Genomic DNA, 13443 nt, shown 5'->3' on the forward strand with positions numbered 1-13443 from the left:
ATTTATTTCTGCGCGCTAAGCGTGTCAAGTACGTGTGAGCGCCATCGGCGCTTAATATCTGTCTGCAGTCTCCTTCGAACTCTCAACGAGGCCGCCGCGCGGTGGGCACACCATAATTAGGCATGCGCGGAGCAAGACCTCCAGGTGGGACAATCTCAGCACACCACCGCAGCAGCTTGCCTCTGCTGTTGAGCTCACAGGCCTGCGGCGAGTGAGGGGAGCCCGAGTAAAGACGACCAGAAGGTCCTTGCAGCTGTGCAGTCTATTTCATCCATCTCTGATCCGTGTCTGAAGCCCTCACTTGAGGTCAGTAGTGCCCAGCCGGCGTGACATTGCCTTCCACTCCTGCCAGCATTCCCACCCTACCCGATACCGAGACGCTGCTTGCCTTGGATGCATGACCAACGGCAGTCACGGCCTGGTCAGCGACCGGTACGCTAGGAGGGTGCGTGGTCGCACATTTAGGCTGCCAGTGGTGGCCGGAGCCAGCAAGGGAAGGAACGACGGGCTGAGTGACCGCCAGTGATCACTCTCAGCAAGACCCGCCAGGCAGAGCACCAACTCTCACTCCCAACCCCAACCTCAAGATCCTCATCTATCCTTCGCAATTCTCTGCCTTGAAGCCGCCTACCCATTCTGAAAGCAGTGGCAGGAGTGGCCTGCCGTTGACGTGAACATGGCGAACCAAGACAACCAATTCTTCGCAGAAGAGGCAGCCAGGACCTTCGGCGTCTCGCCAAGCTACTTCAGAGGCTACCAGGTCGAGCCTGAGCAACAAGAGCAGCCCTTCCAATGGGGAAATGCAGTAGGAGATCCCGACCCAACGCTCACCCCGATGCCTGCAGTTTCCGGACACAGCACAGCTTGGACAGCTCCCGTCGAGGGCGTCAACAACAATGTGCTGCTTTCTCCGTTCCAGCCGCAGCGTTACCGCCGTGTTTCTAGTGAGCTGTCGAGCATCGCAGTGGCAATGCCTTCCCAGACGTCGTTCATGGGTTTGTCTGGTCCCTCAGCAACCACCGCCGCAAACACCACATCCGAACCTCACACGTTCGCACTGCAACGCACGACCGAAGAACAAGCTTCATACAATGATCTCCTTGGCGAAGAATCCCTACGTCAGCCCTCGTGGGGCAGGACGCTTGCATCCAGCAACGAGGCTCAGTCGAACATGGCAACGCCCTTCGGCTTGCCGGCAATGAACTGGTCACCTCAGTTCTTCCCTCCTTCGACCATCCCTTCACCTGAGATGTTTACCAACACCTTCCCGACCCTGGAAACCACGGCGCCGGGCAACATCTTCCCGGCTCAGTCACCGACGGACGACGACGAAGCAGGCCACGACGGAACAAACCTCGACGAAGCAGATCACGAAGAGGCAAACTACGACGGCACAAACTACGAGGACGCAACTGACGACGAACCCAGCCACGACGAGCCTATAACCGTTCCTCTGAAGCACAAGCAGCCCCCCACCAACCCGCCTCCGTACAGGAGCTTCAAGAAGCCCAAGATCGTCGCACCGCCAGAGCCACAAGTCGAACGGAACTCCGGCATGACGTTCGCCTCACCTGCAGACCAGTCGAAGGCGAAGTCTCGTCACAGGCGCGCCAGCGTCAGCTACAGCGGCGGCTCGCCCACTGAGGCAGACAGGCGGTATGTCCCCCATCTTGCCATGCCCCATTCCTCATCCTACCCGCTTCCCGACAACCCCAGACCACCTCAATCGCATCCCTCCAGACAGACAGAGGGAGAAGCAAGCATGTGCGTGCAAGCGAACACCCCCACTGACCCCCTCTCTCTCCAGCACTATGAACTCCCTGCGCTGCAACCGCACGCCTCTCACCGCGCTCCTACGCCGCTACGCCGTCCTCATCATCACCTACCCGCAGCACCCGGCCCGCCGCACCGTCGCGCTCCGCAACGAGAGGCTCGCCGAGTCCTCGACCCTTTCTGCCTATCCCACCGCCGCCGATGCCCTGTCCCAGAAAATCTCGCGCCAGATGGCTGTCTTCGGCGCCCTTGACGAGGAACGTCGCATGGTGCGCCGCCAGCGGGCCGGTGTCGACGGCGCCCTGGACCGCGAGATGTTCGTGCGCAAGGCGCTGTCCCATGGCTGGATCGAGATCATTGGCAGGGAGAGGATTGAGGGATACGACAAGGGTATTGGACGCATGGACGAGGAGGTCGTGCTGAGGGGCTCTAAGGAGAATGAGGAGGGCGAAGTCGGAATTGACTTCTTTACGGTTGGCAAGGGAAAGCAGATGGTGGAGAGTGTTGAGGAGGACGACACTGATACTGAGGATGAAGATACTGATGATGATGATGACGGCGGTGCTGAGCAAGAACAGGGAGCGGAAGAAGACGCTGATGGAGAGGAGGATGATGAGGTTCCCGAGGAGGGAGACGAGGCCGTTGAGGCTACGCAGCCTAACAACGAGCAGGAAGAGTATGAGTCTGAGGAGAGTTCGAGCGAGTGGAGCGACTACAACTAAGGGGGACGACTGTCACTGCTGACGATTGATCGACTTAACGGAAATATAATACCGGGGAAACGGAAAAGGGAAAAGGCAAAGGCGATTGCTACAAGCTTCAACGATTGAAGCATTGCTGACGGTATCCATCATGGCAACAAATGGCTGACGCATGACGAAAACTTCGAGAAACATGGAGGAGGTGAATACTTCTCCACTACCTGTGTTGAAAAGTATACGCTGCAGAGTTACAGTACATTCAGAGATATGAATCTTGCTGTTTACGATTCATGGATAGAATAGCAGACAGATAGCTGAATTCAAGCCTGTATGTGATAGATCACTTACCTCGTGAGCGTCGAAGAAGAGGAGAGAAGCCTTTCGACTGCGGCGCGAAATGGCGGATGCTGTGCTGACTCGTGCCATGCATGCCATGGTGTTGTTCGGGACTCCTTTCGTGCTGTGGCGGTCCGACGAACCGTCCTTCCGCATCCTAGACGTGCGATTCATGACTTCAAGGCAAACATGCTGACGCCGCTCTCCCGCAGTACGCCATATTGCCTCAACCTGCTCGCCTATCGCGGCCCGCCACCGTCGTCATTGCGGCGCGGCCCTCACGACTCAGCAGCCCGCTCTCGAGCCGGCTCGTGGCGAGGACGGAATGCAGTGACGCCGCACTAGAGGAAAGGGCTCTTCCAGATTGCATCGGACACTAGCGGTGACGGCTGAAGGGAGCGCTCGTCGAGCACCGCAGAGGAGAGCAGCGAGGGGAGACAGGAGAGAGGGAGAACACACTCACGAGAAGCTCCTCCATCGCAAACCCCCGTCTCCCCCACCAGCAAACCTACCCCGCGCACCCCGCGAAGCCCACTCACCGTGTACAGTACAGTACGTACCGACTCCGCCCCAGAACCTACGAGAACCTCCACCCGCCAGCTCGCCGCCGCCAGGCCAGGCCAGGCCAGACCAAGCCGGCCGGCCGACGGAGAAACCTCAACACCACAGACCAGACCCAGACCGAGACCCATCACGATACGACGATTCGCCGCCCCACGCACTGCACGAACCTTACGCACTTACGCACCTAACGACTACGCACCCCCACCTCGCTCGCTCGCTCGCTCGCTCGCCCACCCAGCTACCGCGCCTCACCCGCCGCAATCCCTCGACCGCATCATCAGCCGACAGCCTCACCACCACGCCGTCCCTGCGCCGCAGGCCCACATGACATGCCCACGCCGCATGCTACCCACAAACACCCCGCGCTAGCCGCGGCACAGAAGAAGAAGGAGATGGGAAGGGTATTAGGCGATCAGGCAGGCGAGCAGGCGAGCAAGGCAAAGACGCAGCTAATCTGTCTTGCAGCAACGGCGCAGTAGCAGCAGCAGCAACGGCGTCAGCCAGCAGCGAGCGAGCAGAAAGCAGCCAACAGCACGCCAGCCAGCCAGCAAGGCAGGGAAGGGTCGACCGGTCAGTGCGTCCGCGTGGACCCATGCAGCATGCAGCTAAGAAGAGCCAGCCAAAGAGACAAAAGAAGACAAAGCCGGGCTACAAACCCTTGTCCAGCCAGGCCGCCCTTCCCGCGTCCTTCTCGAAGCGCGCCAGAAGCGCGCCAGAAGCCCGGGGCGGGCGGCCTGGCGTCGAACGAACGAACGAACGCGCGACCAACGCACAGACGCGGGCGCCCCAGCCGCGCCAATCCACACACCAACCCGCCCCCCATCCCTTCTTCTGCCGCGCTTCGACGAATGTTCCGTACTTCGGAGACTATGCCGTAAGGGGGATGTGTTGGGGGAGGTGGCTGGGCGCGTGGGTGGATTCGGAGTGGGCTTGTGGGCGGGTGGGTGTGGGATGTCGTGAAGATGGCGGTGAGCAAGCTGCATGCATGCAATTGCATGCGTCTTGGGTAGTACGTACATACGACTGGCGTGGTGCGTGTGGGGCGGCAGCACGCGCGCTCGCTCTTCTCTCGCTCTCGCGCTTTCGCTCTCGCAATTGGGTGTTTTGTTCTGTTATTTGCTTTTTTCTTCTTGGTGGACGGTGCGGGCGTAGTGGTGGTGTTTCTAGACGGCTTCGGTTGCATGAGAGATGGGGCAGGGGAGAGCAGCAGGGTGTGGTTGGCCACGTTGTCGGCCGCCCCCCGTCCGTGGTGGGATTGAGTCATGTGGCTTCTTCTGGCAGTGTTCTGGAAAAAGGGGGTGTGGAAGAAGAGGGAATGTGTGTGAAGGGGAGGAGACCCTGAGGTTTGGGAATTGAAATTGGTGTGGAGTTTGTGAAGGCGGTGGCCGAGCGTGTGCCCGGCGCGAGAGGTGTGCCGAGCAGGGAGATGCTTGTTTGGCCAAGGACCTTTGTTTTGACGTCGTGGCTTTCTGTGGTACTTGGCGGCCCTGAGGACTGAGACAGATGGTGTTGGTTGTCTCTGAGAGATGGGAGCAATTGGTGCTCGCGACACGATGCTTGTTGGGCATTGAGAAGACGATGGAGCGATGGAGCGCCAGCTGGCAACACTCAGGATTGGGATGCAAGGGAAGTCCCTCTGAAAAATTCTTCATTCCCACTCCCGGTGACATCAGTCGCAGACGAACACCAGGGATACTGGTCACGATGCGACAGTCAGATGGTGTTTCCGAAATGCTCCGCTGCCACGTCAAGGCTCCGCGAGATTCTGAAACGCAAGGCGCGAGCAGATCCCTCTGACTCCAAAACATCGCCAACTCTGAAACACGCGACAAGCACTGGACGACAAGCACTGTCGCGCGAAACACCAAAAAAAGACAGCAGCACAATGACGAAAATTATCGTGAGTCACGCGCATCATGCAACAACGAGCAACATCAATTGCTACCCAAGACGGGCTACGTCAGCACCCCCAGAAGATCTCCCGTTACACAGCAGCAGAAATGCTCCTCAGATCTCGCATGGCACACCGCAAGAAGCAGGGCGAAAGGAAAATACTTTTCTTCACGTCGTGTAACACGAGATCCTGCAACATCGACACGTGCGCCCGTCAGATCCGCTGGTGTTGTTGGTCTGCCTGCTTCCCCCCCTCTCTGCCGTCCCCGCTTTGGCCCCTCGCGATCAACAGCCAGTGATAGACAGCCTTGCCTTTTGGCTTGCAGCGAACAGCGCTGTTCACCGGTCAAGCGCGCTAATGCATGTGCAGGGTAGCCAGCCTGCAACGCACGCGATTAGAGGCGACACATGGACACTACACGCATACCCCATCACGACGTAATGGCATCACGCCTTCTTTTTTGCTTTTTTTCCCCCTCTCGCTCGCTCTGCCGTCCTAAAACGGAACCCCGAGGAAGCACGGTTCCTCCAATAAACCTTCGGCTCAACCCGGCTCTGGGTGGGAACACGTGGTGGTGCGCTTTCTAGAAAATCGAGTGGAAGGCAGATAGAAGCCGGCGGCCGGCGCGGCACAGCCCGGCCGGCGGGAGCTTTTTTTGGGTTTGCGGCGTTGCCGTCTCGTCGTTCGCTGCTGACTGCTGCTGGCTGCTGCTCCCCGTGGAGCTCTCATCATCAATCCACCACACCCACACCCACACACATCATGCACACCACACCAGTGATTGACAAAAAACAACCGTGATGGCGCGGGCGCTTAGTAGCGGGCAAAGCAAGCAGGCGCACACAATACGGTACATCCCCCCCACTTGAAAACCAACATCACACACACCCCACATGTCTACACTTGCTTCGGCCGTGAAGGGCCTTTCTCTCGACCACCACGACCACCACATGAGCGAGTGCGCAAGCGATACGACGGGCCCCAGCGGAAAGCGCGGCGGCCAATCGCAAGGCCGTTCAGTCCGTGCGTACTATTCTCCGAAGGAAAAGGAAAAACGCCAACGATCGCGGATCGGAAGCTACTCGTATGGGGTAATTGATTTGTGTTTTGCCGGATCGAGTTTGGCGCACGTGGGGCAGGTGGTTCGCTCTTGTTGTTGCTCTCTCATCACACAACACGTTCTCATCTGCCTCACGCGCCGCCGGAGGAAAGGGGATGGGGGGACGATGATGAGAGAGAGGAATGGGGCCATTCGTATCACCGCGTGGGGTCCGCAACGACGAACGACGGAAAAAAACTGACTCTCTCCATCACATCAACGCATCATCCATCGACAATCACAGCCAGGCGTCAGCCGCATGGACGTCCACAGTGGTTGTGTGTAGCTCGTCGCTCGGAAAAAGGTGGAAAGAGAGCAGCAACACCAAGTGGATACCCCTGCTGGTGGATCCACACGCCCGCCCGCCGGCCGCCGCAGGGACGTTTTTTTCGACACGCGCCTGTTGTGCGACGACGACGCCGACGACTGACTGGGGCCTTTGTTTGGTTGGCCGCCCGCATGCATGCAGAAGAGCAGCAGCCAACCCGCGTTTGCGCACAGGTCGCCGATGGCCGACCTGCACCCCCGCCCGACGTCGTCATTCGCTAAGACCCCTGCTGTGAGACTTACCGGCTGTGGTTAGCCGTCTGCGCGGTGGCCCGCGCATTGAAGAACGGCGGCAGGGGTCCTTGCTTTTCGCCCTGCTCTCCGAGGAATATGCAGTGTCCCCATGCGTCGCCGCGTCGTACGAAAGGGCCGATTGGGTGTGGGGTGTGGGTTCGTGAGGAGAGCTGTGAGCAGGCAAGGCACGCAAGTCAGAGGCCAGAGAGAGAGGGGCGAAAGAAGAAGGGAAGTGGGCGGAGTAGAGGGGGGAAAGACAGAGAGGAACTGTGCGCGCCCGCCGCCGCCGCAGCAGCAGAGCGCTCCGGCGGAGAGGATACTACGGCGCGGGCGGGTGGGAATGTGCAGCAGTGCCACTGTAGCTCCGGCTGCGCGCTGCCGAAAAGGCGAAGGGAGGCCTTATTGCGGGGGGCGGCGAAATGGAAAGAGGAAAGAGGCACCGTGCTTTGCGAGAGCGGCGCGCGCTGTATAGGTAGATAGGGAACCGATAAGGACTGTAGTTCGTAGTAGTTCTTGTTTTAGCTTCGGGTGTTTGCGGTTCGTAGTCTCGCGAGAAAGCAGGGAAAAGCCACAGGCGCCGGCCGCAGCCAAGAAGCCATGGCGACAAAGAACGCCGGCGCAACAAGTAAACGATCGTCTCTCCACGTTGCTGGGAACTTGCCGGTACCAATCCCGGATGTGACTCTTGGCTCAACATTCACCTAATGAAAGGATTCCCGAGGGATCAGATAACGCAACGACGACGACTTGACGGAGAGCCACGGGAAGCCGCGCAACGCACTAACGAGAGGTCACGAAGTAGCCTAAAGCCCACACCAACACATCCTCTACTGCACGCCATCTGGCGCTAAGGCAGTCGCACCTGCGCCTTCGAAACTAATGTCCGGCGCTGGCGCATGGCAAAGCGAAAAGGCTTGTCGCAGAATTACCCGAGTTTACTACAACAACAGATCTATCACATTTTGCATTTTCTCTTTGCCCATGGCCAGCGAACACAACAGCAACTCTCAACATTCCCCTTACCCAGCCAGCCAGCCGCCTCCTGCTCCGGCGGAACCAGCACCGCCCCCCGGCCATTTTTCGCCGCACATCTCCATTAGTTAGTTGTAGCCGCGGCCGCGCTCTGGCGCTCGCACCAGCGCTTCTACACTAGTTACCCGCATTGATGCGCTCTGCGTTGTCCAAATCATCGTGTAGCTCATCACGGAGAGACGAAAATCCAAAGCCCACTCCGTAGCCCCCAATAATGCTCCAGCGATTGACACACACACTACACACGGACGCTGTCCCACCCGAGGGTCTCCGTCTCCCCCCCTCCCTCCCTCCACTTCTTTCTCAGGTCCCTCCTCCGTCGCCTCACTCATTCCTCCTTCACTCTCCACTCCATGCGCACGTGTCCCATTTTGCCCTCTATCATGTCGTCATAATCATCGGGGTGCCCAACCTCCCCCACTCTCTCTTGTCTCTCTCTTGCGTGGTGTGGACCCTTTTAATGTGCCGCAATAAGCGAAAATCACAAAAGCAATTATTGATCTTCCTGTTAAACCCTGGAATCATGGCAGCGAGTGGTGGTGGCGAAACCTTGCTTGCACGGCCACTGACTGGATACCGTGGGCGGTTAAGGCTTATCCGACACTCTGGCGCCCTACTTTCCTTGCTCCATGACTTGACCGGTTGTGTGTCTCTCCCAGGAACGTGGGAAAGGGGAAGAATCAATGCGGCGGCAAAGAAAAAAGTTGGAAGTGGATATTCAATTCTCGTGACTTGGCTACGCCGCAAGCCATTCAGCCGGCCGGCCAGCAAGCAAAGCAGGCATTGCTGGGGCTGCTCTCCTTTGAATTTCCGCAACGTTAAGCGGGTGGAACGGCTGTGGTGTGATAATTGTTTTCCGGCGGACCGCAAAGTCCGAGAGGGGGAACGAGAGTCGAGTACCTAGTATGCAGTAGTCATGTATATCGTAAACAACAAAGAGCTCGTGATTATGATGCGATTTGCACAGCGACGGAGAGAGACAGAAAATGCGGTAGAAACTTCGATGTTCTTGTTGTTGTTGTTTGCGCTATTGGGTATCAATTCCCCTCCCGCTTGAACGACGAAATCAGCCGTGGAAAACTCCTTTCTCTCTTCTAGCTGGAAGAAAAGCGGAAGACCAAGCAAGCTATATCAGAAAATGTTTTGCGCCAGTGACTCCTTCTCTTGCATGCGAAAAACAAGGAAAACGAAAGCAAACGCTCGATGCTTAACAAAATGGAAAGCAAAACAGAAACCAGGCTATGCGGGGAATAACTGGAAAAAACAGAAATATGGAAAAGGAGAAAAAACCAGAACGCTGAGCAGATGCAGATGCAAAAAACCAATGCAAGCCAACCCGATGATGATGATGATAAAACGCAAAACACCGGCATCCTTCTTTGAAGCGAGAGAGAGCCCCCAAAAAATTTCCCTTTTCCCGTTCCAGATCAAATGTGAAACACAAACGCATATCGCCGTAACTCGTGCGCTCATTACATGTCATCCCTCCACAGTACAGGCCTTACGTGAAAAAACAAAAGGAAGATGGCAGAGAGGGGCCGGCGAGGGGCCGAGGCCGAGGTCGGAGGAGCGTAGTAGGAGAGAGGTGTCGCTGACGGACACGTGGAGATCAGGAGATGCGATGCCTTTCGGGGCAGTCGTCATGAGTCGTGTGTCGCGTGCGTTGGTCGTCGAGGAGAGAGGTAGGTAGATGAATCATCGCAGTACTTCTCGGAGGTAGTAGAATCGTTTGCTTCGTTCGTTCGTGATTTCGGAGATCGAAGAGGAAGCCAGGAGGTGGTGGAAGAAGCCGCGCGGCTCCGGATAGCTGAGGGCCCCCGGCTATCTGGGGTGGTTGTTGCGCGGCGGCTTGGGGGTGCCGGTAGTGTCGTAGCCTCCACGACCCATGTCGACCATGGTCGGGATAGCAGGATTTCTTGAGCGGCTGGAGTTCATCTTCTGGAAGTTAGTCAGCACATGGGCGACGGCAGCGGGGTTGATGGTGGCAAACGTACGATGTGATTGATAGCAAAGCGGGGGCGAAGGAACGGCGCGGAACACAGCTGAAAGGACCGAAGGAAAGCTGGCACAGAAGCGGAATGAGATGCTGCAAATGTCTGATGTGATGTCTTCGTTGGTGTGGGAGGCGAATTGGCCACAATAAAGAAGGCGCGAGCTGATTGATGTGCGGACAAGGACCGAAAAAGCGGTATGGCGATGGTGAAAATTATCAGAGAGTCCCACACCGTCGTGTACCGTGGATCGACGCCGGCGAACGCTCAGACGCCAATAGAACGCATGATCCCCAGCCGACGCCGAGTCATGGCCGGGCGGCACGCGCTCTGCCATGCTCGGCGGGAGAGCAGCGCTACTCGGGCGCCATCGTCAGCGCCCTCTGCGACACACCGACGACGGCTGGCGTCTGACCGGCGGCAGGGCGAGCGGGCTGCGCAGGCTGTGGTGTTGCGGGGGGAGGCCTGCGGAGCGCGGGCCATCCGTTTGACCTGGGAGACCTCTTCTGCAGCCAGCGTCCCCCTGGTCCCTGTCGCCTGCAAGTGCTAACTAGTTGGCAGCGCTTGGGGCCGCGAGCGAGTAGGACCGTGAGCTGGCATGTGCTCGCTTCCGTGGCACTGCGCCGCGGCCAACGCATCAAGTGCTTCAGCTGAGTTCACACGCGGCCCGAGCCGCGGGCCTACGGGGACGGTGCGGCACGCGCGCTTCGCTCTAGCAAGGAGATGCCAGCGAGCCTGCAAATTTTTCGGAACGCCCGTGAGGCGACTGTGTGATAGATCTCATGCCGTCGCAGGGCTGATGCCGGGAGCAGCGTCGAAAATCCTCGCCCTAGCGCCCGTGTCAGCAACGTAGCAACCCACTTGCCAAGGCCACTTACGGATGCACCCGGTCAGACGACGTGACACGGACAATCGTGGGAGTTGGTGGAGTTGAATCTCGTTGACGCGCTTGCCGACGTAATCTTCTTTTTAAACCCGACCCCGGCAGCGCCCCTGCGCCCGCAGCCCGGGGTGCGGCATGCAATGTGATGTGGCGCGCTGCCGACGACTTGAGCCGCCAACGTCAGCGTTGCGCGTCCGGGACCACAGTGCCAGAGGCCTGCCAGAAACCGGCGTCCAGGGAGCCTCAATCGTCGATGGCGGGGCGCCGCGTGCGCGTCCGAGGTGCTCGCGAGTGGTCGGCGGGCGCGCGTGTGCACGTGCTGCGGCTCTCAAGTCGCGTCTGGGGCCGGGGATGGTGTGCTGCCCTGGTCGATGATTCGGAGCCGGTACATTGGCACTCGCAAGCCACAGCCGCGTACCATCTCCGGCGCTGCCGTCTCGGGAGCAGGCGGGTCTGATTGGCCGGTCGTTAGTCGTCCGCTTGGGGGAGGAGGGGAGCGGAGGAGGGGTTGGGCGCGGGCGCAACACTTGCCTTTAAGTCTGCGGCACAACATCTTCTTGGTGGCGCCGAGTCAGGTTCCCACTGTTCGCATCAGGACTAACACTGCCCGTGGCAGCTGCCCGAAGTTCGAGAACGCTGTAGAGCGTGGCGGCGAAGGGTCGGGCCGCAAAAACCTGGCGATCCCCATGACCGTATGACGAGCCCGAGGACCGGGTTAGGTGGTGGCTAGACGTCTAGTCCGGTGCGGGCAGGCCGTCTCCGCGGGCAAATTTGTACGGGCGATTAGCCGTCGGTGTTGTGTGTGCTCGCTCGCCTGTTGTTTAGGCGTGCCTCGTCAACCCTCGAAACATCCCGTTTCCCTCGCCAATTTGCCGACGGCGACAATATATAAAGTCGAGAGCCCGCTGCTCGGATGCTGCCACAAACGGTCACGCGGGGCCTGCATCCGTTAAGCGCCGGAAGCGTTGCGAGATTGCTGCGGAGATCAGACTGAGCAACACCCATCCGGACCCCACCACGACACGTCTTGATGTTGCGGTGAAAGACCGTCCGACGCAATTTGCCGCAAATAGAAGCTCGTGAGAGAGTCCAGAGGCGAGCCGGCGCGGCTGTTGCGGTCAACGGCGGACTTGCGGTGTCGAAGTCACCAGCTCTCACTGGAGCAAAGTTGCGACGCCGACGATCCCGCACTGGCTGTGGCTATTGTTAGCACAAGGCCTCGAGAAATAGCAGCGAGATGGTGGTGACACTTAACCGCATCGCGACGCCTTCCGACGGCACCCGCCGCTGCCTGCCGGTCGCCGTAATCGTTCCGCAGGCCTCAGTCCGGCATTCTGACCGCCCCAGCCCTGCGAGCACGCTCGAGAAGAAGCTCGCGGCCGTGCCTTGGCGGTGCGGCGTCGCTGGTCCGCTGCGGAACCGGCGGGCCCTCGATTCTCAGCTCTTGCGCGGCCAAAAGAGTCAGCAGGCCACTGGAAGAAGTGAAGATCATCAGGCGTACTGGGGCTGTGAGTGCTGAAATGTCCGCATCGGGGCGCTCATGCATCGTCCATCGTCCTCAGAGTGCTGCGCGTGCCGCCGTCGCTGAGCCCGTCCAGAGAAGCGCAAGTCTCAGCGCGGTAGGCTGGGGACGGGCGAGTTTTGTACCATGGCGAACAGGCCACTTGGGAGCCGGCCAGACGCGTCCTGCTGCCTGCCGCTGCTTTCGTGTCCTTCTGGGCGTGCTGGTGGGTGAGATTTGCTTCGCTTACTGGCTTGTGTAACTGTGATGAGCCAGCCAGAGAGGCAGGAGCCCACCGAGCCAGCCCAGAGGGAAGCCACTCGCAACCCTGACGCCGATCCGCGTTCATGCAATTGCGAAACGCCCTCCGTCCAAGGCCCGTTCTGGCCCGTCGACGATCCCACGCAAGCCTTCCGTTTTATAGCCCATCCGCCTTCCACTGTTCGCGCGCCACGCTGCCCAGCCAGATTGTCTCACTCGGCTCGTTGCCGATGCCGCCCTGTGCTCCCTTCGCCGCCCTTATTCCCGCCCAATCATCGCCCAAGCATCTGTCATCTACGCTAGCGTCGTGTCTATTTTCACCTCATCTCGTCTCCACAATCCTTCCAACTCGGTCCTCTTGCAGCCCTATGAGTCCTGATTTTGCCAACTTTTAACCTTCTTGATCCTTTCTGCAGGTCCTATACAGCCTTACCACATATGCTTATTAAACATTTGTCGTCTTCACATGCTGCTGCGTGTGCGACTGAGTCGGGAATAAGATTAGCATCCATTTCTCCTTCTAGCAAAAATCCTGCGACTGTGCCGCGTAGCTCATTCCTCATTATCTCAGAACCGCAGAAAAGAGCAAAGCTGATTACTGATATGAAGCAAGCCAGCAATTAGAACGGTCCAGATTCTCCCGTCGAGTCCTCCTGCAGCTAGCCGATCTGCTACATTGCCGAAAGCACCTCATATGCCGAAATCCAGAGCGATCATCCACTCCCCTAGTACATCGTTTGCCCGTTTCGACCGTTGCCCCGTTATATCGTCTACCCGTTTCGACCGTTGCCCCATTATATCGTCACCGTAGCGCGTTTTCGTTTGAATCGATCCATCCTGCACTCGT

General features: G+C 58.6%; 1 protein-coding gene across 1 annotated transcript; it reads left to right on the forward strand.

Moving 5' to 3' along the window:
• Positions 1–676: 676 nt before the first annotated feature.
• LTHEOB_6441 (uncharacterized protein) lies at positions 677–2495 on the forward strand (the record flags this gene model as incomplete). Its single annotated transcript, XM_035515698.1, has 2 exons — positions 677–1656; positions 1808–2495. 2 exons carry the CDS (start codon positions 677–679, stop codon positions 2493–2495), a joined length of 1668 nt encoding a protein of 555 aa, XP_035373024.1.
• Between the last annotated feature and the right edge of the window lie 10948 nt (positions 2496–13443).

Source organism: Lasiodiplodia theobromae (assembly GCF_012971845.1).
Source record: "Lasiodiplodia theobromae strain AM2As chromosome Unknown scaffold_18, whole genome shotgun sequence".
Classification (NCBI taxonomy): domain Eukaryota; kingdom Fungi; phylum Ascomycota; class Dothideomycetes; order Botryosphaeriales; family Botryosphaeriaceae; genus Lasiodiplodia; species Lasiodiplodia theobromae.